Source organism: Marmota monax, unplaced genomic scaffold, assembly GCF_021218885.2.
Source record: "Marmota monax isolate L192 unplaced genomic scaffold, Marmota_monax_Labrador192_F-V1.1 WCK01_AAM20220418_F8-fsc00076, whole genome shotgun sequence".
Lineage (NCBI taxonomy): Eukaryota > Metazoa > Chordata > Mammalia > Rodentia > Sciuridae > Marmota > Marmota monax.
Genome location: NW_026692843.1, coordinates 359,584 through 386,073, shown reverse-complemented (window position 1 = coordinate 386,073; position 26,490 = coordinate 359,584). Strand labels below are relative to the sequence as shown.

Below are 26,490 nucleotides of genomic sequence, written 5' to 3'. Positions count from 1 at the left end.
CTTGATGGCACCCAGCAGGCCCTGGCCTGGTCCCCTGAGATCTCACTCTGGGGCCCCTGCCTGTACTTACGATTTCAATCGCCTCTGAGGAAGTGCCCAGGGCCATGGCCTCCAGTTCTGGCTGGGAGGACTTCTCTGGCACCTGTAAGTGTGGCTCTTGGCTGGAGGCTAGCCCTCGTGAGACAGGACGCTGGATTTTTGCTGCAGCATTAACAAGGGCTTCTGTCTCTTCAAAACTTGACCTGTGGAAGCAAACGTCATCTTTAGAGTCTTCTCCTTGGAAATCCCACTGAAATCAGCCAGGATGCCCTGAACCAGGCAACATCCCAAGCCATCTTGGAGCTCCAGAGCTGTGTCTCCAGTAGTACCTGGGACAGAGCCAGATGCCACTGGGGACACAAGGTCTAGGATCAAGTAGATGGCCTGCTGCTTGGCTGTGTACTCTGGGGGAGGTGAAGACACCATATCCCGGCTTCCTTTCCTATAAGCAGAGACAAGTACCTATGTGAGGATGAGATGAGGTACCGTGTGGACCTCCCATGTGGTGCGACCTCTGCTGTATACCATCACCATCTCACCTCCCGGGCAGATTCTGGTCCGTAAGTTTGAGAAATCAAAGAAGAGCAGGCAGACAAATGTGGGACCATCTGAATCTTAAAGCACTCCCACACCTCCCCCATCAAACATGACGCTGTTCAGGACACGAGCCACATCCATGTCGATAACATATGTGTATCCAGCACGTTACGGGGGCCAGACAGCCTGGCAAGAGCTTTCCACACAGCACTGATGGGAATCCAGTGACCCCGTGCCCCTCGCACAGCTTAGGGAGGTGCTGGAGCCTCTCAAGTCTTCCTCTATCCCTGCGTGGTCAGTCTATTACATCACACTCAAGGAAACCGAGGCACACGTGGGATAAGTGAGTCACATCAGGGACTGAGTGCCTTCCACCATTGATTGGATAAATGACAAAGTTGCGTGTGGATTGTGGGGACGGTGGGGGTTCATGCTGTCAGCTGTTGAAGGGTTTCACCTTAGTTCAAAGGGCCCCAGCAACAAGAGCAATGCATCTGTCTGTGCGAACACAGCCTGGAACGTGGGCTGCCTGTGACATCAGGGCCACGGCATGCGGGTGCTTGGGGCTTCAGGCCTGTTGGTAACTGTCACAGTGGAAGTCGTACCCTGAACAAGGCGTCGGGGACTCGGACATCCGGGTCGGAGACTTAACGGGGCTCTCCTGAGACGTGTCGAACATAAGGTACAAGGATTGCTTCTTCGGGGTGTCATCGTCCTGCTGCAGGGATCAAAGTCACACATTAGCTTGGGAAGATGAAAAACCAGAGCGCTCCTCAAGGCAGAGCAAATAACTCAGGGGAGCTCTGACTCACTGGGCCAGGAAGGGAAGGGGAGGAAGAGGGGGGTGCGGGACCCGCGCAAGTGGGAATGTGTGCGAAGGAAGGAAGATCTGGATGGTCCTGCTGGGCCACACTGTGTTCAACTCATTTACTGGCCACCCTCATGCTGACCCCTGAGAATGAACAGAGGGGTAAGGCAAGATCACAGCTGAATGCAGGACACCAGCAATATGACCCAGCGTGATGAGCCCTGCCACTAAGGCACCGGAAAGAGACAGAGCAATGGGTTCAACCTGAAAAGAGGGGGCTCCTCTCGGGGGCAGGGGTGGACAGGGCATGAACAGAGAGCGTGGCGCAGGCTGAGAGACCAGGCACATTCAGGGCCTGTGGAGGGGTTCGGCTGGACTCTTCATGGGGGCGTACAGTGTGGAGCTAAGGGGGAGGAAATGAGAGGCTGGGGGCCATTATCAGACCCCCCAGGCTTTGAATGCCATGTCTAGGAATGGGGACTTGCATCTTTTTGGGATGGGGAGACCTTACATCCTCCCTGCTGGGGTCCCCAAAGAAGCGCAAACAAGGACCAGTGGGCGTGCGCCATCACATCACAGAAACCTCTGGTGGCTCTGATTCCTGGCAGAGCACACGTCTCGTGAACTTCATCCTCGAAGCCTGCCAATGCCCGAGTCAGCAGGCGGTGCACAAGAAGGGACTCTGTGGTTTAGTCCCATTAAATCAATGACATCAAAACACGGGACTGTTCCACTTCAGTGGCCAAGTGTCGTATTATGCATGTGGTGTCAACTATCAGGGACACAGCTGTGGTCTCAGGGGGAAGCGGCCACTCTCTGAGCAATGCATCAAGAGATCACAACAAAGCCCATGATGCGCCATCCTCAGGGAGCCGTGACTTCCCTCTGTGTCCTGACGTTTCCTGCCTGACCTTCTGGTCCGCTGCAGTTTAGAAGCAGTAACCCCAGCATCTGTGAAGGACTCATGGGAAGAACAGATAAGAGCAACCGTCCAGGGCCATTCAGGGCTGTAGCGAGCCCTCCCGCACACGCTGGGGCTCTGAGGACATGGCTGGCCAACAGCAAGGAAAGAGGCCACGGGTAGAACCAACACTTAAGCCGGGAAGACAGCGGCCGACCACAACCAGTCAAAGTGAAAAGGGGGAGGGGGCCTTATAGCCTCTTAAAATAAAAAGGGGGGTTACTTACCATTGTCCCTCAATATCCACTGGGGATTTGTTCAAGAGCCCCTTGGATACCCAAGTCTTTTATATAAAATGGCATGGTATTTGCATGTAGCCACCACATATTCCCATATATTTTAAATCAGCCCTAGATTACTTATAAAAGAAATTATTATACTGTATTATTTAAGGACTAATGACAAGAAAATGAGTCTATATTTGTTCAAAACAGTTGCATTTGGGTGTTTTTGTTTTTGATGGTGCTGGGGGTGAACCAAGGGCCTCATGCATGCCAGGCAAGTGCTCTACCACTGAGCTACATCCCCAGCCTACTGTTTTTAAAGAGCATTTTTGATCTACAGCTGATATGACCCATGGATAGGGAGGGAGGGCCAACTGTAATTTGTAGAAAACCGCTTAGGGCACTTTGCCCACCTTCACCAGCAGCGTGCCCCCAGAATGCTGAGACACAGGGGGCCCCACTTGGGTTCTGAGCTCCAGAGACACTCTGCCCAGGAGAGGTCTCGGCCTGCATGTCCCCAACAAAGGGCAGTGAGGAAGAACTTACGGGTAAGGAGGAGCCAAGTTTTTCCATATATTCGATTTCATAGGAGTTTCTGTAACCCAACTCTGCAAAAGAAACACAAAGTGGATCAGTGCTTCAGACATGACTGGAAAGAACTAGGCCAGCCAGGGTGGGGCATGGAACAAGACCCTGCCTGATTTTGGCAATGCCCAATGACCAGAGACTACTGATACAGCCAACAGGGAGGCGCAGCTCAGCTGCTGGCAGAAATCAGTGTTCTTCTTGCTGGCAGGGATTTTCTCCATTAGGGAATCTGAGGGAACCCCCAAGGAACTGAAATGGTGTGACCAGGCACAGGTTTTTAGCTTTGGGCAGATCTGAACACTGTGCCCTGAGTTTTTAGATGAGAGAGCATGTGCATTTGGGGTGATGGTTTTCTCTGTAACTCTCACATGCAGCACAGGTAACGACATGTCCTAATGACGTCTTGGAACTAAACCTGTACCTGTCCTCTGTGGACCCAACCCCAGCTCCACTCTAGAGCAAGGGAAGGACAGATATCATTGTTCCTCCAGTGTTGCCTACAAGGGAAATTTCCCAAGTCGGTGGAGTGTTTCCCAAGTTCTACAGTGTCTACAGGGCAGGTCCAAACCAGATTTTCAAATACAAAGACTACTGAAGCCCAATTAGGCGGAGAAGTGACTTATTTCAACTGGTGGCTTTTGAGCTGCAAATAAAATTGCAGACAATTACTGGAGACTAGAAACCCCACAGCCTGCCTAAGGTACCTAGGAGGGTCCTCGTGGAAACTCAGTCCTGCTGCTTAACTAAACGCCCTGCCCAGCACTACTGTGTGCCCTGCACTGCCTGGGGCACGGCAGGTATGACAGTGGATGACCTAAAAGGGACCCTGTTCTTGCAGAAACCACAACCTGGAGCTACCTATCGGGTGTCTCTTTACTTGAAAAGAAAACCACAATGTGACATGGACCTCACTATATTAAGCACCAGTGGCAATCCATAAAGCTTAAGGCCTGTTGTAGCTGGATCTAGAATGTCCCCCAAAGGCTGACAGGTTGAAGGCTTGGTTCCCACTGCAGAGGTACCAAGAGACTGGGCTTTAGGGAAATAATTGGATTAGGAGGGCTCAGACTCCAACAGGGGATTAATCCACTTGATGGGTTAATGATTTCAATGGACTATTGGGTGGTAGCTATTGGCAGGTGGAGTGTTCTTAGAGGAAGTAGGTCACTAGGGTGGACTACATCCGTCCAAGGCCTCTTCCTCCTTCTTTCTTTCTCTGCTTCCTGGCTGCCATGGACTTTCTTCCTCCTAGTGCTAAGCCTTAACTCAAGCCTGGAGCAATGAGCCAACTGACTGTGGACTCACACCTCCGACACCATGAGCCAAAAGAAACTTCTCCTCCTTTAAGTTGCCTGTACTAGGTATGTTGGCCAGTGACTGCTGGCCACAGTTGACTAACACAGGTCTCATTTTTTAAGATAAAAGTAAATATATGTAGCAGTTCTGGTGTAAAGCTCCTTTACCTCTGCATATGGCTAAAGGCGTCACTGAAACAGTGATTCTTTAATATGTGCTTTAAGATGGGATTATCCTTGGGGATGGGGTTGTGGCTCAGTGGTCGCCTAGCTAGTGCGAGGCCCTGGGTTCGATCCTCAGCACCACATAAAAATAAATAAAATAAAGGTATTGTGTCCAACTACAACTAAAAAATAAAAATAAAAAATTTTAAAAAGATAGGATTATCCTGGAGACTTTCTTAAAACCTACAGCCCTTTGTGGTTTTAGCTGAATGAACTCAAGAACCTCAGCCTGTGGACAGAATCTCCATCTCCTGGTGGAGATAACATCATTCTGGTGGACACACCTGCTTGTGGGCTTGAAGCCAGATTTAAAGATAGGAAATTAGTGTAGTTAGGTCTAATATCGAGTAAAATCGAGAATGAAGCCCCAGAAAGCAGAACAGCACTTGGGGAAATTGCAATGTTAATGTTCCCAAGGCCCAGAGCCCTTTCTAAAGAAATGTTAATGAAGCAGCTTCCAGCAAACAGGGAGATGCTAATCAGAAGCAACCCCAAAACCCCAAACCCGCTCCAGGCACTTCCTGTCCAGATTACTCCTTCAGCCCACCTGTTTCCCACCTTTTGGGCCTTCCCACCTACATTCCAACACTGCAAGATGGGAAAGCTGAAAGAAGACCTTAGCTATAAAAAAGGGAAGACCTCGCCCTTCCACGGATTCCACCTTTTGGGTCCCCTTCTTCCTTAGGGAGAAGTCCTTTCTGCTGTCCTTTAATAAAGCTTCTACTTTCCACTCTACACTTGCCTGGGCGAGCTTCTCTGGTATAAACAGCGGTAACAATAGCAAGGGCCCTGCATCATGTCACGGAGCACCCGTGGTGCTCTCAACAAGCAAGGGACACCATGAGCCTGTGGCCTCTAACAAGTGACCACACCAGCTCTCCTCAGGGCATCCCACCTGGACACTATGCTCACTCCCTGGCCTCCGAGTCTGGCTGCATTTTGGGTCACCAAGCTCACTTACCTGCCTCCCCTCTACCTGCCAAGAGGGTTCCCCTTCCCACGGCCAGCGTCCCCATTCACCTCTTTAGAGGCAGCATGTGACAGTACGGGTTGATGTATTTTGAGGAAACATCTTAATGAAATTGGCTATAGAAACCTCACTCATCTGCTTTACCTCACAGGGTAGGCATGGGGGTGAGGCCCTGTCCAATTGCAGCCCCCTTTCGGCACCAGGCCACATGCAGGTGACAGGCCAGGAGGGGTTACACCAATGGCCCCAAGTGTGCATCCTCTCAGCAGCTCCAGGCTAAGCCCAGTCGCTGAAGCATGGGGCTGCCTCACGCTGCAGAGGCCCAAAGTGTTCTGAAGGGCCTCTCCTGTCCAAGGGCTGCTTCTGGTAATCACTGTATACTGGGACATGGCACACAGACAGGACTTGACTGCTCTTTTTTTCTGACTCCAATTGCCAGAGCTTTGCTAGAAGACTGGGAAGAGCCCTGGGCAGCAGACAGAAGGAGCTTTGCTCCCAGGACTGAGGAAGTCAGTTCACCTAATTGCTCCATGCCTATCGACTTGACCCTCAAATGGAGCTCAAAGTGCCACGTTGTGCTGGCTAAGATGAAATGTGTGAGACAAAAGCCCTGCAACAGGTAACACGGGTGTAAGGGATCGTGATCTGATGCATTATTACTGCTCACTGCCAGAATTCTGCAACTTTTAACACAAATGATATTGTGTTCAGGGGAAAAGAAGAGAGCCCTTGGGAGAGGGAGGAGGCAGCTGCTCCCAATTTCCTCATCATTTCTCTTCTAAACATCAATCAGTAGGAGAGACTGAAGGATTAAAATCAGATTAGAGCCAGGCACAGTGACGCACACCTGTAACACCCACAGCTCAGGTGGTTAAGAAGGACGCCTTCCCTCTACTGGATGTGGGAAGGAGGGGCTGATGCAGCCGTGTCAAGGGGACAAGGAAACTGGGTGACCACCAAAGGGCCACCTGGACTTGTGAATGTACTCTACTGTCCTAGACTAAAAGCAGGTGAGCTTGTTCTCCCTGGGGACCACATGGATTAGGTGTGCTCCCATGGCAGCAAGCTTGAAAAGACTGTGCAAGCAAGGCAGTCATTGAGGGCGAACATTTGTAACTGTCAATCCAAGTCATTAATCAGCGGGAGATTATCAGAGTCGCCACAGTGAGGTGATGTTTTGCAGCTCCCTCGTGGCACTGCAAGCGCCCGGGCATTGTTCTAAACTAGTATCCACGGAGACACCTGAAGCTTTTCACCACTGCTCTTGTCACCCGGTAGGAAGCACAGTTAGTCCACACCCTCCTTCTGCAGGGAAGGCAGGAAGTATGGTCCATGCCACAGCAGCAGCAGCACCGCTGGGAAGTCGGGCAGACCCTGTTCTCCCTGCATCAGCCGAGACACCAGGCAAGTGCCTTAACAGTTCTTAAAGTGGGGAACTGTAGAAATTCCCCATGGAGTGGGGAGGAGGAAATGAAATCGCACATGCAAAAGACACAGCACAGTACACGCTGAGCCAGTGATGGTCTCCCCTATGGAACTGGTACAGAATTACACTAAGACCAAAGTCTTAGGATTTGAATATTTGTTCAAATAGTAATTATTACTTCTAACCCAACATTTCATTTTCCAGTGGTTGGCACCTTCTGTTTAAGAAAGTCTCAGATCACAGCTGCAGCCCTGCATTGCTCTACTCTGAAACACATCTGCAGTGCCAGGTTATGAGTCTGGCACTGCTGAACTTGACCTTATTAAAGTGCCAGGAGGGCTGATCCTGTAAGAGGGCTCTGCATCTACTTTCCACAGCCAGATGCAGAGGGAGCCACGGTGTATTACACAGGAGGACGCAGGGCCAGCACCTCCTGAAACTGCCCCTTTAAGTTCTCATGTTGGCAATGGTCTTTCAATCACCCACCAGCTAAAATCACAGGTGTGACCTGCCAAGTCCTTTTAATTGTTTTCTAAGGAGACATGTTGGGCAGAGTTTTGTTTTGAATTTACATATTTATCTACTTGCTGAATTTTTGCACAAAGAATCGTCAAGTCACTGAGCTAGTGAGTTGTGTGTTCACCATGTCAGATGAACAAGCAGATGTTACCACTGAATGAGCCACCTCCTAACTTTAGAAGCATTATTAGGATTTTTACATTTTCTAAGAAAAAAAGTGCATGTATTTGGTTTCTGATGGTAAAACCGAACATACCAGAGATCACAGGCTGTTTATTCTTATCCACAATGCCAAGCCCAGGGTGGTTTCTAAATGTGGTTTTTTTTCCTCCCCAGAATTTAGAAGTTTCTTGTCCAGCTTAAGAGCCATGAGCCAGCAGGAAACCACAGGTGCTCTCACAATGGCAGGTCCAATGCTCATGCCCAAATGTCCCTGCAGGTCCTGGGACACAAACCTCGCCCCTGGGGTCCCCTACACTCATGCTGGCAATGCCCACTGCAAAGATCAAATCAACAGCTAACACCAGGCTGTCCACCTGCCGAGCCCCGTATTTCCTTTATCTCTAACCCACCTTTGGCCCCTTTAGTTCAGGGTGCTATGGGGACAAGGAGAAACCCCAGTCAGAGTTCCTGCCTTCAGGAAACAGAGACAAGTGGAGAAGAGAGAAACCCACATGCATCTTCCCTTTGGGTAAGTGCCCCAGGGACCAAGCATTAAAGGCAAGTGGAGTAGGGAGGGGACATCCGGGGAAAGGCTGAGACAGGCAGGGGTGGGAAGTAGGGAAGGGGTGGCAGCCACAGCAGGCGCCACTGCGTGAGGGCATCCCAGGGAGGTGATCGCATTCAGGTGAGGCTCGTGGCTCAGGAGTGGATGCAGAGCACTACCAAGCTACAAGGAGGCTGAGGCCAGGCCCCAGGGCCTGTGGTGTCATGTCTGAACAGAGGGTCACTTAGAAGCTTCCTGCACCCCAAGCCGAGGGCCAACGCAACGGCTAACCAAAAGGCTCTACTTGGCAGAAAATAAGGCCAGAAAGTCCAAATACATATAATTTGGATCATCTTTCCACTGTCAAACAGAGAAAGGCAGCTCTGTGGGGTGAGAGGATGAGCACCCTCAATTCCATTACAAACTAGACCTCAGCACAAACACACGCTGGTAGCGTCTGGAGACCTCACAGGCACCAAGCAACCCACAGAGAGCGGTCAGACCACAGAGAAGCCTCCAGAGAAGCATCCCGAGTTACAGTGAGAACCCCCTGCTCCTCCGTCACTGCCCCACCCAGATGGGCAAGGAGGAGGCTGTTTAATGGAGCTCTCGGTTCCTTAACAGCAGCAAAGAAATGGAGTCGGGCTTTCCTGTATGATCCTCTTTGTAGTAACGCACTGGGCTTAAAAGTTACCAGAAATCAAGATCTTGGAAAATAAAACTCAAAACCATCACAAAAGCCAGAACTGAAATGCTGACCATGACTAGGTTTGCCAGCCTCACAGAGGAGGTCACAGGAGGAAAGGGATGTGAGGTCTGGGGACACTGAGGACGTTGGCCAGGGAAAGTGGACTCCTCCTTCCTGAGAAGGGCTCTCTCACTGGCTGTCCTAAGAAAGAAAGTACGGAAGTCAACCTGTGCGGTCTGCACCCAGCCCGCCTGGGCTTACTTAAGATATGTGAATTTTCAAGTCAAAGAATTAGACAAACTGCACACACAGGATGATACTGAGATAAGAGCCTGGGGACACTTCATAGGAGCCAAGCACTCATGAGCAAGGCTGGGGTGAACCTGTGGCTTGGGGCTTGATTAAAAAGTGTGGCCACACTGTCTGACCATCCTGTAGGTATGAACAATAATGGCACCAAGAGACCCCAAAGTGGGTTGACCAACACTGAAGGTTTGCTGTGACTAATGCTTTTCAAAATCACAGAAGGGACATAAGTCACAAAGCCAAGAAAGCAAGCTCGGTAGGCTCTCAGGACTTGGATTAAGAGGCAGCAGGCTGGTTCTCAGCAGGCACTGTGGGGTCAGGGGACAGCTGGTATCAAGTTTTAAAACACAGCCTTAGCTTTGAGTGCATAGGAGCCTGCAGGCGGTCACAACGGTAGTAGTAACGGTTACCTGGTTGAGAAGTGACTTTCCTGGCCCTTTGCTCCCTAGAGGCAGTATTCTCCAAGGCAGGGTGGGGGTCCGGCTGGCCACTGAGTTGCTTACCCTCTGTGGGCGAATTGAATTTGGTCTCGTTTACAAAGGTAGACAGGTCCGAGGGTTGTGGGAAGTCCTGTTTGTCAGCCTCCAAGTCCACCGTCATGCATGTCCACTTCTGATTGGTGACCGCCAGCTTCTCCTCATCTGTTGCGTGGACCACTGCGGAGATCACTGGTGGTGTCTCTGGTGTCGCAGCTGGAGTAGGGTCCTGCAAGGAAAAGCGAAGCAGTCTCTTCTCTCATTCATTGTCTTGGTCTATAACTGTGCCTGTCCTCGAGTATGGGGCCCCATTACCCAGAACAGGTCCTGGTCAAGTCCCTCCCCCTGCTCCCCCACTGTCTGCTCGGTCTCTGCTCCAAATGACCCCTCAGGGAAACGCATTCTTTCTTCTATAAGTCTCCCTCTCTGATGTTTACTTCAAGGAATGACTGTGGATTTAAAAACACACACACAGGATGCCGTGTCCTGGTTATCTGAGCCACTCTGCGGGTTTTATTCCTACAATGATGTGTTAGCTCCTAGGGGGCTTTAGGCTGCCACAGCAACATCGTCAGTATCTCCCAACAATCCTCAATCCTGGGAGGACAGAAAGGGGGTCATACTGCCATTCTGCAAAAGAGGGTGAGCCGAGCGGTGAGGGAATCCAGAAGTGAGAGCTAAGCTGTTGCAACAGGACCCCAGGCCCAAGCCAGGTTTCTGGTCCCTCCTGCAGCCCCACTCCTCACCAGGACTGGGCTTTTGCTCATCAGGATGTGGAAGGTCAGGAGGTTTGCTTTTTGGGGACTGGGAATGGCAAGGCAAACCTCCCTTGGTCTCTGGTAGGGGGATACTAAGGAAGAAGGGGCTGAGGAAGGAGCCAGCCCCCACATCTGTAGGGCTCCTTCCCCCGCTGCCTTTGGGGGCTTAGCTCAGTGCGCCTGACAGACATCTCAGTGTCTCCTTTTCTTACTCTGCATTCCTTGACCTCAAAGACCTTCCCGGCTTGAGAGGTGCATTAGTTCTCAGCAGGTTAACTGGGCAGAAGGGACCAAAATGGTTCCGCCTACAGAATCCAACTATCGCTTTTCCTGAACTTCTTCCTAGTCTTGGGACACGCTCTGATCTTTGCCAAAATGACAAGATCAAAACCGACACCAAGGGACGGGACGGACCCTCCATGTAGGAGGCATGAGGGTCTTGGAAACCCACAAAGAACAGAAAGGAAAGCTCTGTTGATCAGGGCCATAAAAACACAGCCCCTCACCTCAGCCCCCAGTGAGCAATCGAGTCATGGGGACCAAAGGAGCATCGTACCTGAGAGGGTGGATCAGAGAGAGGACATCGTTTTGGCGACTTTTTCACCCTAAATGTGTCACTGGAAACAGAATGGACAATGTCAACAAACAAACAGAGCTACAGAGCGTCCCAAGCAACTCTGAGCAGGCCGAAGCCACTCTCCCTTGGCCCACTCCAGCATAGCCCATGACATCCATGCTGATAATTCAGTGACTTCTTAACAGATATTATTTTTACCCCCAAGGGAAAGATCCATCAAGCTGCAATTCTTTAAAGAGATGCCATTTTGGAGTATCTGACCCAGAAAATGAAGCTAAATTTAACTAAATGTTCTTATTTTACAAAGCAAATTTTGGGTGAGCAGATTAATTCATCTGGATTCTTCCAGGAATGTCTGAGCCAACTAAGGTTGGGGGAGGGGCCCTAGGCCGGGGACACCAATGAGCGGGATCCGGTTTTCACATGGGCAAGGCCACACAGCAATAAATGAATGGCCACAGGGGCCCACACAGGGACACAAAGCCCTGGGTCCTCGGGAAGAACGTGCAGCATCCTTCCCATGCACGGGGATTTTAAGCTGAAAGGATTCCTGTGCTCCGGAGCAAAGGCAGGGCCAGGGGTCAGATGATTTTTAATGTTTTATTCTAACCGTGGTTGACAGACAAGGTTCATGACTCTTCCCATTCCTTCCCCTTTCTATGGGGGGATAGGCTCAGAATCTGGAAGGGTCAAGGAGGGAGGCAGACCCCAGGAGGATGGGAACACTTTGAGCACAAATAAGTACTATCAGGTCCAAAGGGGCAGTCAGGGGTCATTTCATGGTCAGAGTGGAAGCCCTCTCCACCCTGCAGACTGACCCCCGCCTCCTGGTCTCCGGACCATTCCAGCAAAGCAAGGGTTTTGGTGGGGGAAGGGGTCCCTCTCACCTTAGATTCCATAACCTTCCCCTGCCTTCTGTGTTAACAGGGTGGACAGGAAAATCTGTCACCCAATTTCCTTTCTCATGTTCTCACAAATAAAATGCTCCCACAATGGCATTTAATAATGGAAGGAAAATACTACAAATGGTTACTTACACATTTATGGCATTTGCCATAAAAGCAGTATAATCACCGCTCAAAGCATGTATTTATTCATGCATATACAACTGCATCCTGAAATTGCTATAGCGCTCAGAAATGTTAAAAAGAGCCGAAGAGACCCCCACTCTACTCTGGGGCTGCCAGATCTCGGGTCCAGGCCAGCTTCGCTTGTAAGGTCAGGGAGAAGCCATTGGCTTTGGAGCCCTGGACACTGCTCACAGGATCCCCCTGGTGGGGGTGGGGCGGGGAGCAGCAGAGGCACACAGGTGGTCAGTTGCACTGATGCTTGACTCACGGATGGCAGATGAGGCGTGCTGATACCTGGCTGGGGACCTAAGTGACCCAGGGCATGGCTCAGGGCAGCCTGGTGATGGCTTTCAGCTATGGGGTTCACTCTGAGCTGGCCCCACATTTCAGGGGGCTCCTGGAGGCCTGAATTTGGAATGATCCAAACAGTTATGCTTTGCATATTGGTGAGGACAGTCTCTGCCTAAGCTTTGAGTGAACAGTGAGCATAAAGCTGCAGTGCTATCGAAAGCCATTGCCTGCCAGCCCAATTTAAATCAAAGAATGAAATGAGGAGTTAAAAAAAAAAAGTATGGGTTTCAGATGAAGGCATCCAGTATGCAGGGAGAGAGAAAATTCCATTCCCAACAAGCAGGCATATGTTGGATGATCACATTTCACAGCCAAGCAGTCTCTCTATGCTAATCACTATGATACAGAAAAACCTCTGCTGCCGGGGAGCCCTGGGCCCTGTCATTCCCGGGGCCCACCCCAGAAACACATCTGCAGCAGCATGGAGAGGAACTCAAGAGGGGTCGCAAGCAGAAACAAAGGAGGGGCAAGCACAGGGGGCGAAAGAGACGGATTGCATTAAATTACTTACAACAGAGAACACACAGACATCACATCTTCAACCATCCTAAGACCAGAAGACAAAGAAGAGAGAGACAGACAGAGCAACTGACAAAAGGATATATCTGCAGACAACTGTTCCTGGGGGCTAGATGCCACCGTCACCCTCTGCAGACTCTGCCAGCTTTTTGCGAAGGGGCCCCGGGGAACCGCTACCTCCCTAGGTTCGGATCGTGCCCAGGGCCCTGTCCTGAGACCTTTGTCACGCTGGGGTAGGAGCTTCCAAGCCAACACCCCATCCACCAGGGGTGAGACCACAAGATGTGGGCTCAGCTTCCAGGCCTATTAGCTTCAATGCTCAAAGGACAAAGTGGCTGGGGATGGAAGGTAACCAGGCTGTCAGAGAATGTGGCTACAAGTTCACTCCTATTCCAAAGACCATGCTTTGGAGTAAGCACTTCAGATTCCTATTCCAGCATGGATCCTGTGGCTCATCTAGGAAGAGCCTGGTGGAAGAGATGACCTAAGAAAAATCCACAGCTTTGGCCAGAATGACCTCCCAGCCTCCACCAGGCAGTGGGGTGGTACAAGGCCAAAGCCGGCTACGCAGAACCTCTTCTCAGGAAGCCCCAGCGGTCAGATGCTCAATGCATGAGGGAGCCCAGAACGGAGGTAAGTGGGTCACGTTGTCTAGCTCATCCCAAGCAGACCCGGAGGGACTGCTACCTGTTCTTTTGCACTACCCCTGGGAGACTGGTCTCTGTAGTCTCGATAAATTATAGATGATGCCTCCCAGCACAACAGCAGAGGCTCAGCAGCCAACCACACTGCATGTGGCCCCGAGCCCTAGAATGGCCTGTAGCCAGCCAAGCCGAAGCTGGGGCTTGGAATGAACGCTGGAGCGCAGACACACGGGACTCCAGGGCCATGTACTCGGCCACGTTGGACAAGACTCCATTATTAGAGGCTCCCTGGAGGTGGCAGGGTCTCCCTGCCCTTTGCAGGTTTCTCTGATCTCTTTTGGACTTACAGCCTGGCTGGTCAGGTGTAGGGAGCGGCCCAGGGTACACTCCCCCTCCACCTCCTGGAGTCCACCACCGTGCTGGGTTCTGGGCTGGCCTCGTGACAGGAAGAAACAGATACTCTACATCTGAACAGTGTTTTACAGGGCACAGCTCCTGGCTTTCCCTCAGAAGGCAATACACACGCTCAACAGGCAAAAGGGTCCCGGTCACCAACAAGGAGGTGGTCAGGTCTCTTGCGACTGCTCCCCCTTCTGAAGGGCCTCCCACACTCCCCTAGAGTGGAAGGTCAGGTCTTCTGCTAGAGGCCGCTTGAGATCACTGACTTATTCACATGGAAGATCCAGGACTCCTGACCCCACAGGGCTCTGTGGGGGGGAAAATGCCCCACGGTGGCCTCAGAGAGGAACGGGAACACATATCCTGCTGCCTGGGAAAACGGTGGCAATCAGGGCGAGGTCAGGGCAGCTGAGGGTTACCCAGGACTAAGGGTCACGGCACTACCCCTCCCTGCCTCCGATCCTCACCACCTTCACCCCTGAACTTACGTCTTTAGGGGCGTCTTCTTCTTCTTGGCGGGCTTGTTCAGCCCGTCCCCATCCATTCCATTGGCTTCGATGGCACTGGCTGGGATCTCAAAGGAGGCTGGGGATTTAGAAGGTGAGCTGGGGGTCTTAGAGGAGGTCTTAAAGGGATCAATGGACTCGTCACAGGCGTCTGGGTCAAAGTTATATGACTGTTGGGGCAGTTTGGGAGACTCCTGCATTTTTGAGGTGGAAGAAAAGGGGTTAAAATTGGGGTCATCCCACTTGTCAATATCAAAGGTGTAGGTACCTTTAGCCACAGGGATGTCATTGGGCTCAGCGGGGGACCTGGGAGGTGAGGCAGGAGTGTTGTCGAGTTTCTCGGGTGTCTTTTTCATCTTTGGCCTCCTTAGGGGCATTTTGGCAACTGGCTTTTTGCCTATCTTTTTGGTAGGAGGGGGGTTTTCCTGCTGGTTGTCCCAACCACCCTTGTCCTCAGAATAGTCAAACTCCAGCCTCACTGACAGCCCTCTGACCGGGGAGTCCTCTTGCCCCCCACTATCCAACGGGGTCTCCTCCGCGGCCTCGGGGGCCGTGGTAAGAGGCAACGTTTTCCTCCCAACAGGAGGTGAGTTCTGCACCCTGCCACCTCCAGAAGCCAAGGGGCTGGCGCCCTCGGCACACTCTGGGTCCAGAGGACAGGCGGCTTTGGGTGCAGCGGCAGGCTCCGGGGGCGTCTCTTCCGACGAGGGGGACCCTGAGCCCTCTGCCGCGGCCGGCTCCGTCTTGGTCTCCGACGCCAGATACTCCTCGTTGGGGACCGGACTCTCCTCCGCTGGCTCCTGCTGGGTCTCCTTCACTGGGGGGGTTTCTGTGGGCTTCTTGGTGCTTTGCTTCTTTTTTAGGGACGGTGGCCTGGGTTTTTTAGTTCGCTTGAGGGTACTGGAAGCACTGCACGAGCCTGTGCTGCCTGCGTCCGGGGCGAGGGCCGCGGCCTCGGGGCTGCCTGAGCAGGAAGCACCATCAAAGTCACCGGCCTGCAGGCTCAGGGAGCGGGACAGCGTGGACTTGGCGGGGGGCACGGACTCGGTGGACTTCCTCCGCGCGGTGGCCTTGCACTCTTGGCTCTTACAGTCCGAGGGCCGAGGCTCCAAGCTCTGGAGGTTATCCACCAGCTCGATGCTGTCAAAGTCTAAGTTGTAAGTCCCGCTGCTGGCTATCGGCTTGTCTTCATCAAAGACGGCAGAGGAGGAGTGTGGAGGGCGGAAGGGGCTGCCTTCCACGGAGTCGCTGCGTGGGCCATCAGGGACGGTGACCGTCTCAGAGCCACATCCTGGGGAAATGGAGACAGAGCTGTCACTTGAGAACATGCCTCACCTTGTGCCAGATGGCTGCCCTCCAGACAGAGAGTGACAGACCCCATCCATGGGTGACTAACGCCAGACCCTGGGCAGGTTAACCTCAGTTCCCTCAAATGCATTTACCAAGTGCCTGATTAGGATGGGACCAGGCACGGTGCTGAGGACTCAAAAAGGAAATGGACAAAGTAGATGTGATCCTTGCCTTCTTGGAAGTTGCAGCCTTCGAGAGGATGATGGTGAGGAAACAACTGAATAATAGCCCAGACTGTGAGATGGTGATGTGTGCTGGGAGAAAAGCAGGGCAGGGAAAGGGATCACCATTTTAGGTAAGATCCTTAGGCAAAGTCCCTTTGATCAAAGACCAGACCCGAGGTCCTTCACAACCAGGAGGATGTCCGAGGAAGAAGCATCCCTGGCGGCAGGGGCCTGGGGGCGGGAGCACCCTTGGTCTGTTGGAGGAACGGGACAAGAGGCCAGTGTGGTTGGACAACGGGAGAGGAGCATGACAGGAGAACAGGCAGCACAGCGTAGTCAGCCTTCCACGTTAGCTAGCTCATGGGCATCCTGCTCCTGACAATTCAGAACCATGTGAGGAAGAGCCACAGCTTTTACGTGGAGGACCCCAGGGGATGCAAGCAGGACTGAGCTTGCCCTTTGCCACCTGCCCCTCCAGATGTCGCCTGGAACCTCTCTGAGCAATCCCTCCCGCCTGTCCTTGGCCTTGCCAACTAACTGTTCATTCTCTTCTCTTCATGGTTTCCCTCTCTCCTCGTCGACTGCTGGCCAAGGAGGCTCCTGACTTCCTAACATGCTGTAGATATACCAAATGTTGGCCACATGGCGCTCCGTGACCTCTCCGCCCTGCTGCTCCTGGGGATCCGGCCAGCCCTGGCCTCAGCTTGGCTACTCTGGGCTCTGCTTGCACCAGGGACATTCTCATGCATTTCGGGGCTCCCAGCTGTCTGAGCATCAAAGGATGCTAGGAAATGTTCTTTCAGAAAACTAAAAACATGTCACCGGACGAGAGGGCTCATGTTGTAAAGTCCTCAGTACAGGGAGCATGCAGGACAAGGGACAGGAAAAGTTGGTACAAGTGTGACGTGCGGTGTTGCCCAAGTGTGCTTCCCTTACAGTACCGTGTCCCTCTGAGTCCAGAGGACAGGTGGCTTTGGGCATAGCAGCAGGCTCCAGGGGCGTCTCTTCTGACGAGGCAGACCCTGAGCAGTCTGTCGTGGCCGGTCCCTATCCCCGTGAGAAAACTGCCCCTAAAGTCAGGATGTCTGGCTAAATTTGACTTCAGATGAATGAATACAGGTTTAGTAAGAGGATATCTACATCATAATCATTTATTACCTGAGATTCAAGTTTAACTGGGTACCTTGCACTTTTGTTTGCCATCTGGCAGCCCTACCCGTCGCCCCAATAAACAGGTCTGGGAAATGCCTGCACAGGTGTCTTCCACCGGTGGCTTAGCTGTCCGGGCTCACTCCTGCAGTCCCTGGTGGGGATCACACCTTGCTCACAAGCAGGGCTTGCTCCTGGAGCTGCACCGAGCCCCATCAGGCAGGGGAGACTAGCACACAGGCCTCCCCAACAGGAGCTCGTCTCCTCTACCCGACTCGTCCACTGTCACACTCTGTCTTGCACTCAACAAATGCCTCCTGGATTGAGAGCACCTTCTGGATCCATGATGAGCCAGTCGGGGCCTCAGGCCTTCTCTTCTCTCCTCACCCAGCCCAGCTAGGAGTGCACACCCTGAATACGGAGCACCTGACCGGAGCCTTGGCTCAGCTCTTTCCACCAAATGATTTCTCCACCATCACCTGACCCCACTGCTTCCTGCTCATCTCAAAAGAACAGGTGCCACTCTCCTTTCTGAGATGAACTCCCCTCCTTGTTCCTGGGGGACTTTGTGTCCTTGAGCACCCCGTCTTCCCATCAGCAGTGACCGTGTCGTCCTGCCCTGTGGAGGACCCTGGACACTGGGTACAGAGGGCAGAGGCCCAGAGAGGATGAGGAGGAGCAGGGGAGCCACATGGGCCCCAACAGAGAGAGAGAAGGGGCCTGTCATCTCCAAGCAAGGCCACGTGCCAACCTTCCTTTGCTAAACTGCTGCACGGTCTCCGCAGCCTTCTGAAGTCAGGAGTTCTCCCTGAATCGTGCTGCAATCAGCAGATATGCCGCTTAACCATCTGCTCATTTGCTTTCCCCAGAAGAAAGAGCTCCTCCTGCTTAACACAGCTTCCCGCGTGGAAGTGACACCCCATAATCCAATCACCATGGGCCCCGAGACCTGAGCCTGCTTAGCATTGCTTTCCCTGGGCATGATGGGTATTTGGGGCTGGTCAGATCTCTGTCCTGGGGGCCGGGTGTCCACTGGGCACACTGTACAGCACCCCTTGCCTCGACCCAGTAGATATCGGCAGCATGTCCCACTCCAGCGGAGACCATCAGCAACGTGTTCAGACATTGCCACACGTCCCCTGGGGGGCAAAGCTGTCCCTGGTTGAGAGCTGCTCTGTTGGTGTGTGGTCCCCAAGCAAGCTGCTCCATGGCATTCGTCACAGGGCTGGGAAGCCCTGCAATGTGAGAGGCCACTGCCACGTGCAGGCCTTGATCTTTCCAAAGCAAGTGTGTGTCCACTGGGTTCCCACTGGACTTTTCGATGTCCATGCACATCTGCATGAAGACCACTCATTTCACACTCCGAGGTGCCTCCTACCTGCCAGTCACTAAGAGGTAGGCAAAGCAGGTAAAGGTGAGGAAGGACTAGGCCCCAGGCCAGCCCATCCATCCACACCAACATGCCCTCTGTCCTGTAGCCAGTGCACACCTGGGCACAGCCTGCCCTGGAAACCTATGCCCGGCAACTCCACATTTCTGACTCAGTATGAGGACAGAGTTAGTATCCAGGCTCATCACGTGAAAAAGCTCACTTGGGGTTTCTCAGCTCTGTCACTCAGCTCACGTTGCCATAGCAACTATCACAGACTCGAGGCTTAAACAACAGAAACTCGTTCCTCACGGTTCTGAAGGCTGGAGATCCAAGATCAAGGTGTCAGTGAATTTGGCCTCTCCAGAGGCCCCTCTCCTTAGCTTGAAGAAGGCGCTTCTCACTGTCCTCACACGGCCCTTCCTCTCTTCTCACAGGGCCACCAGTGCTATAGGATCCAGGCCCATCCTCTGACCCACTTAACCTCAGTGCCTCCTAAAAGGCCCATCTCCAAATACAGTCACGTTGAGGGTTGGGGCTCCAATATGACTCCGGGCCGGGCCACGTAACCCACAAGGTAAGGGAAAAGTGGGTGTACTTGGAAACGAGAGGGAATTCCCAGGAAGGGGAGAGGGGGCAGTAAGTGGCCCAGGCACTAGTGCTCTGCCTGGCCAACACCCGCCACCCGCAGCTGACACAACCACACCCACCTAACATGGGGGTCCTCAGGATGGGCTGTGCTTCAGGGCCCCAGCAGCCTCCCTGTTCCAGCCAAGAGGAGAGGAGCCAGCCAAGGGGGGCCTGAGTGCTTGAGGAGCCCCTGGTCTCAAAAGCCCTGCTCCCCCTTGCTGCACCCTACGGCCTGACATCTGCGTCCTCCAGAAATCCCCATACCAATTCTCACTCCCAAGGTGACCGTATCAGGAGGTGAGGTCCTTGGGAGGCGATTACAACTGCCAGAACAGACCAAGGCAAGGCCAACCTGGGGCATGCTGCTGTCCCCTCCAAGCCTCAGCTGTAAACCAGACATTCTTATGGGGACGATGTGGGGGAGCCACCTAAGTACTCATTTCAGGGCACAGCAAGTGCCAGGAAATGACAAGCACAGCCCCCCAAATCCTGCACATGCCTCAGTGACGCTGCTCCCTGTACCCTGCCAAGGCTGGGACGGGCTCTCCCCTCTCTGGTTTCTGGGATGCCCGGCCCAGGAGGCCACCTGTCTCCGGGGTGAGTACCCACATGGATTGCTCCAGTGACAACACACAGGGAACAGGGTCCTCTGTGGAGGGCACAGTGGAAACACAAGCCACTGGGAACTCTGCCGCCAGGCCTGGCATTGGGAACCTTCCTGAGCCAAGATGACAGCAGCAGTCCACAGCTGGAGCCCCGTGGGCCACCACTTTTTGGGGAGAGAGGAAAGCTGAAGGCACTCAGGGTGCAGAGTGGCTCCAGTCACCTCTGAGACCCCAACAGGGCCCTCCCCAGGCTGGGCAATCTCCCAGCAAGAATGAATATACAAGCTTTGTCCCCGGTGGAGGACAATGCTCAACGGAACCCTCCTCGCTGCCCCCACCCCCTGCTACGCGCCCTGCTGTCTGTCTACTTGCTGTCCCCTGACAGTCCTGGGCCCTGCCCTCTGCCTTGGCGCGGCCCAGGCTGCAGCTTGCAGCACGGACTGTCTCACAGTCCTGCACCTGCAGCCGTCTGGGCATCAGCGACCACAGTGACCATGCTCCCAGCACCTCCGCAGAGCCAGCAGCAGGTCAGGGGCTGAGCGCAGCTGCTCACAGCGCCACGTGGACAGCAGCCTGCTTTCCAGCGCAAGGAGCCATCCTGGGAAAGGGGTGTCACGTGCGTGAGGGAGAATTCTCTCACCCGAATGGGAGATGACACACTCAAAAGTCCAAACCCAGGCCCAACACAGGCAGAGGCTTAAGTGGGAAATGTTATGCATCGTGTGATATTTCACTGTGTCCCCAGTGGCCAGATCTGAGTTCTGATAACACAGCCACTGTACCATAGCCAAGCATTCCATTCACAGGGCCCCCAGGTCAGAGGGAAGGGATCTCAGAGGCCCTGCAGGTGGCCCTCCTCATTTACAGGTAAGGAAGCTGGGCTCCAAGGAGTCCTGCCCCACGCCAGACAGGGGCAAAGGCAAGGGCAAACCACGCTGTGTCCACAGCCAAAGATCTGGTCTGTTATTTCATGAGGTTCCTCGGGCAACTTTGGTAACATTCCAGGCGCTGAAGAGGAAAGCCAAACAATAGCTCTTCCTCTCCTGCCCATTCTTTCCCATGGTTCCCAGGACAAGCCTTTCTTCCCTTAGGGCCCCCCACAGCCCCCACAGCCCCCCACGGCACTTCTCAGGCACTTCTCACGCCTCTGCAATGCCCCATGCAGGTCTGCAGAATGGATGAGGGGATGCCACTTCTGGGGGGCGGTCCTCACAAGGGCGGCAAATCAAATGGGCCTTTGTGCAGCCCAAGCAGGGGGGATGTGGGGCAGTGGTGAGTCTAACCTTCCGCTCCTCGCAGGATCCTCCCCTCAGCCTCCCTGCAGTTCTCAGGACGGGTGGAAAGTCTCCATTCTCCCTGCTCCGACTCCAGGGGTATAATCAAAGGCTCTGAGGACTGTGACTCAGTGGCAATCCACATCCCCAGCCCCTTCCCCCGGGGGCCCTCCCATAAGCCTCATCATGTTCACTCTTATAACCGCCACCTAAGGAAGAGGTGGGTGTGGCGTGTGTGTGTGTTTTTAAGAATGGAAATTGTTCTCGGCTTTGGCACAAGGAAGAACAGCAACAAAAAGAAGTGGAAAACTGTTCCTGAGAGCAAGCAGGGAATCGGACAACAGAAGACGAGCCCATGGTCATGAATGACCTTGCCCTGCACGGGCCTTAATCATGTGCCTGACCCAGGGTTCACAAGGTGTTGGTCATTCAGTCACTTATCATCAAAAACTGGGCAATTTGTAAAAACCGTACGGGAAATACATTTTTACATGATTACATAAAATAAAGAAAGGGAAGCAAATGACTCTCTGGGAACTGCAAGCAGCCCTCTGGGTCTTCCCCACCTCAGTCAGATAAATACCATCCTCCGGCTCTCGGAGCCCAGCCTCCGTCCTGACTCAGCAGAGCCCTGACTCTGCTGCTGGCCGAGGAGATGCTGAAGACGGGGGACGTGAAAACACCGGGTCCCACCCCAGCCAAGGCGTCTGCTCTCGTGGAAACGGCCTCTCCCATCTTCCTCTGCCCCGGGCAGCCCACCTGTCAGGGCCAAAGCCCTGGCATTATCCTTTTTCAATCACTGGCCTACTTATAGGGCAGATAAAATCAATTCCACCTTTTACTTTCTAAAATCAACATCAAGGTCAAAATATTATTCTATTGTACAGCCCGGCTGACTCCTGACCCAGGCAGGAGCACAAACGGAGGCCCAGCCTCACCCTGACCCTCTGCCCACTGCCAGCTCCCTCCCTCTTGGCTGCCTTGAGCCAGGCTGTGCACACCAGCCTGCAGGTCCCAGCCTCAGCCCAGTTCCTCCGCAGGCTGGAGGGGAAGATGGCTAGGACTGGGGCTGGGGTGGACCTCCGGTGGCTGCGGGAGGCTTATGAGGTCTGGAGGGAGTCAGCTCCCCATGCTTGTTAGGCGGGGAGGGCGGGGACCCGGGGAGGGTCAGAGTGGGTCCTACAGTGTGGGACCCTGAGCCATCCAGGACCTAGCACAGCACCACCTGGCCTTGACCTGCCCGTGGGGCCACTTCAGGCAGGCTGCGTCTCCTTCCAGGACTCTCTTAAGCTTTCTAAGAAGGGTGTCTCTTTATCCCCACTGGAGAAACCGGGAAAAGCACACAGCACCAGCCACAGGAGCAGTGGGATCACCACATCTAAACAGAATCCAAAGGTGTTGCCACTCACACCAGGGGAGGGAGAGTGTGGAGAAGCAAGAAAAATCAGGTAGCCCCAGGGTGGTGAGGCTGCGGCCAGCATGGGCGGACTCTCTCTCGTCTTACTCCCCAGCCCACGGGGGCTCTGTGCTTGGAACACAAGTGCAAAGTCACATCAGCTGGACAAAGCCTGACACTCTCCCAGGAGCACAGGGTCAAAAAGCAGAATCCAACATTCTGCTGGGAAGTTCCAGGACCCAGCTGCTCCAGCTGCACACCATCTGAGGCTCTGGGTAACAAGCTCCCAGTGCAAAGCACACCCAGCCCAATCCAGCCCAATCCACTGTAGGCGCTCACCCCAGCCCTGACGACAACCTGCAAAACACAGGACACAGCCCAGAGTCAAGGCCTAGTGCTGCGGGCTGTGACGAGTCTGAGGGTCTTGCTCCCTCTGTGCTGGGGTGGGCATCCGCCTCCAGTGTGCACTGCCAGGAGTCACCGCCCATCTCCCAGGGGCCCGGGCCCTGGCCCTGGCCCTGCGTTACCTGGTTCTTCCGGGGCTGGTGGTGCGCTGACCTCAGGCTCTGGGATGACTTCAGGGGGTGGCGGAGGTGGGGCTGGTGGAGCTTTGACAGGGGTCGTTGACTCCGGGGTCTCAAATGCTTCTTCAGAGTCAGAACTCCTGAAGGAGAGAGGAGAGAGACAGGTCAGACGGGGCCAACAGCAATTCTGCACGATGCGCTCCAACACAGCACCAGCCACAGGGGCAGCTAGAGGTGGGCCCTCAATTCAACCACCTGGGGACAGAGGTGAGAAAGTGATGACGTTGATTATGACCAAACCCCTTATTCTTTGAACTCAGCTCTACTCAGATCACATACTTGTCACCTCAGGGGAACTTCGCCCACAGCAGACTCTCCAGAGGAACTCTGGTACCCACTCCTTGGCGTCCATTCAGACCCAGGGCAGTATGCGTGTTGGACCAGGGTGGTTCCTGTCACCTAAATTCCCACCCCATGGAGTTAGGCGTCCGTGCCCCTCTTCCTCCTTCCCAGCGCCCCTCATAAACTGTCAGCAGAGATTTATTCACTTGCTAATAATCATGCCCTCGTTTTCCTCCACGGGGCTGTACATGCCATGCTTGTTCACAGAACCCAGAGCCCCACACCCAGGACAGTGAATGGGCCTCTATGAGTGAGTGAAAGCCAGCGAGCCAGCGAGGACGGGCACCAGGCCAAGCCACAAAGCACTGCCTGACAGCCCGAGGGTGTGGACACGGTTCTTGTGGGCCCTGCAGGACAAGAAAGGTTCTCCACCTGGAGATGTGGACCAAAAGTCCGCCCCGAGAAGCTACTGTCTGTCACATGGGCAGCCAATGGCCAAAGCCTTGCCCTGGGCTAAGACAGCCCAGCAGACAGCCCTGCTCCCTCACCTGCTTCCACATGTGCTCCATCTTAAGCCAGAAGATGACGCTCCCCAGGTCACTGGCCCACATGCTGCCTGGGCCAGAGGGCAGCAGTACACTGGCTCCAGCTGCCCGTGGACAGGCGCCCAACCACAGCTACGTGGACGGTCAGCGTGGAAGCATCAGCAGCGGGCCAGTTCCCATCTCAGAATATGATAAATAAACCTGAACACCAATGGGTTCATTTGCAACAAGGCGGTTAACTACCAAGAGGGTGGGCTCTGAGGACTGCACATTGGCATGAATGACCTTGGCAGGCAGTAATGGGGCAGGTGACGGGGAACACGCTGTGACAGACACACTGGGCTGCACCCGTGCCGCTGAGCCAGGTAGGCCAACACTGTGGGGCAGGCACACTGCTGGCCTCTCCCAGGTCAGAGGACCAGTGACCTAGGTACAGGCCACCATCTTCTAAAGACCAACAGCCAGAGAGCACCAGGAACCAAACCAATCCCTCCACTATCTGCCAGGAGGACAGAAAGGGGCCATTTGGTGAGTTCCCTTGTGAGAGACTCATAGTGCCAGAGGTCACCCCCATCCACCCCCCATAAGGACCTTGACTCCTCTAACCAGCCATGAAGTCCTCCAGGGACCCAAAGAGATGAACAAACCCCAGAGCTGCTTTTGATGGGCTCCACTGGGCCGAAGCCAGCACAGTATTGAATTTCATGAGTAAATACTTATAATTCATGCAAACACAAGAGGGAAACTGACTTTTTAACACACACACATTAATATTAAAGGACTAAGCTTTTGTCCAAGAGGAGAATTTAAGACACATCCCCGCAGGGACGGTGACAGATCTAGGCGCGTGCGATTCTGCAGAGTCTGTTTACAAGTATGAGAACACAGGAGGTCATACCACGCAGCAGCAAAGAGGAAGGAGAGCCTGGATCACCTTGGTGGCCGGGTGGACTCTAGGAACTGGCTTCCCCACCCTGCCCCCAGCATCGGGGCAACACTGACAAGACGCACGAAGCCAACTTGCCTCTCTCCAGAGCCTCCTCGAAGGGCCGGTGGCCCGGGAGCCCGACTGCTGCTCACCACCGACCACATCCACCGGGCCCATTCCACCGGAGACCACATCCGCCAGGAACCAAAAGCCATCTCCACGGAAGAACAGCCTCTGTCCCCCGAATTCCCAGCCCTAATGTCCTCGCTGGTATCTTTGAGATCTAAATCTCTTTCATTATCACCAAAACAGTTAGCCACACCACCAGACACAGATGCCATGAGCTTCTCCGGCATCCGGAGGCCCCAGTGCTGCTCCACCCAAGCTGAGACGAGAAGAGAGGGACTGAGTGTCCGTCCCCCTAGCTTCTGCATCCCTGGGCACTGGTGACATGTGACTCTGGAGCACAAAGAGCCCTGGTCTTTCTCAACAGCACAGCAACAGGGAGGGCCGGATGCTCTTGGGGTCTAGCTGCAGCTGCCCGATGGCACACCTGCTTGGAGGGACCGCCATTCACAGGGCCTATGTGGGAGGCAGCGCCGGGGGTGGGCAGGGCAGGGGCACACCAGGCCCTTTGTGCCCCCTATCCTGTTTATTATTAACTATTTCTGCATCAAAACACTGAGGACCACCGTGGGCCACAGGAATGGCACTCACTTCCGGAGCCATCTGCCTTGTTTTCATATTTCCGCGCCCTCTCCTGGGAGGGGAGAGCAAGTTAATTAGAGGAGGCGGATGGCAGCTTTTTTAATTAGCTCTTTTTTCCCTATTCAGTTTCCCAGGAGCTCGAAACATTTCCAAGAGCAAAAGTTTCTACAGTCCACCCACAAAGAGTCTGTACATAAAAATAAAGCAGCGTTTTGGAGCCCCAAGGCACAAAGGCAATTCCCATAGGCTGTTTTCTTTTTATTTTTCCCCAACCAGAAAAAACTAAAATGTAAGAAATTATTCTGTGATGGCTCCACGCACTTTAAAATTGGGGTGGGGTTGGGGGAGGAAATTAATATGCCACAAGTATGCATCACAGAGAAATGTTGTCATTACAATCTGTTAAAACATCTCTAAATTATAAGTAAATATATTTCCCTAGATGGGCATATGTTATGTTCACCATATAAGTAAGTATGCAAATACGATATGTGTATTTCTATGGTCTGAACAGTTCTTAATAGCCAAACATAAATACAGTGGCTCTGATTCTCAGCATGAGAAGCATAATTACTATAATTTGTTGAACATTTTGTTATGCATCAGGCACTGGACTGAACCCATTTGTGCACTTACTTATAATCTTCAAACAGACCATTTTACAGATGAAACAATCATGGCTTAGAGAGGCAAATTACTCTGCCTTCGGCCATGTAGTTAGTTAGCAAATGATGGAAGCCAGGGTTCAAATCCAAAACTGTCTTTAAAATCCATGCCCTTTTCACGATTTCTGTGGCTTCCAAATGTTTTTCGCAAGCTCAATTTATAGTATGTTCTTATCCTAAAGTCTCTCGTGGATGAACCGAGAGCTGACACCGGGGCTGGGGGTGCCCACTGCAGCATTATCTCTGCTG

At 53.3% G+C, this 26,490-nt stretch overlaps 1 protein-coding gene across 24 annotated transcripts in view; it reads right to left on the bottom strand.

Annotated features, from left to right (window-relative positions):
- The window catches only part of Tacc2 (transforming acidic coiled-coil containing protein 2), a 191,743-nt gene that overhangs the window by 19,202 nt on the left and 146,051 nt on the right, over nt 1–26,490 (bottom strand). For 15 of the 24 annotated variants that reach the window (XM_046448736.2, XM_058580716.1, XM_058580719.1 and 12 more), the window contains 7 exons: nt 23,057–23,193; nt 14,575–15,883; nt 11,083–11,143; nt 9,703–9,997; nt 3,116–3,177; nt 1,182–1,294; nt 71–242 (listed from right to left, as the gene is read on the bottom strand). In XM_046448736.2, the coding sequence (XP_046304692.1) occupies nt 71–242; nt 1,182–1,294; nt 3,116–3,177; nt 9,703–9,997; nt 11,083–11,143; nt 14,575–15,883; nt 23,057–23,193 (2,149 nt within the window). The remainder of the gene's footprint in view (nt 1–70; nt 243–1,181; nt 1,295–3,115; nt 3,178–9,702; nt 9,998–11,082; nt 11,144–14,574; nt 15,884–23,056; nt 23,194–26,490) is intronic. The other 9 variants (XM_046448749.2, XM_046448739.2, XM_046448742.2 and 6 more) reach the window with 3 other exon arrangements.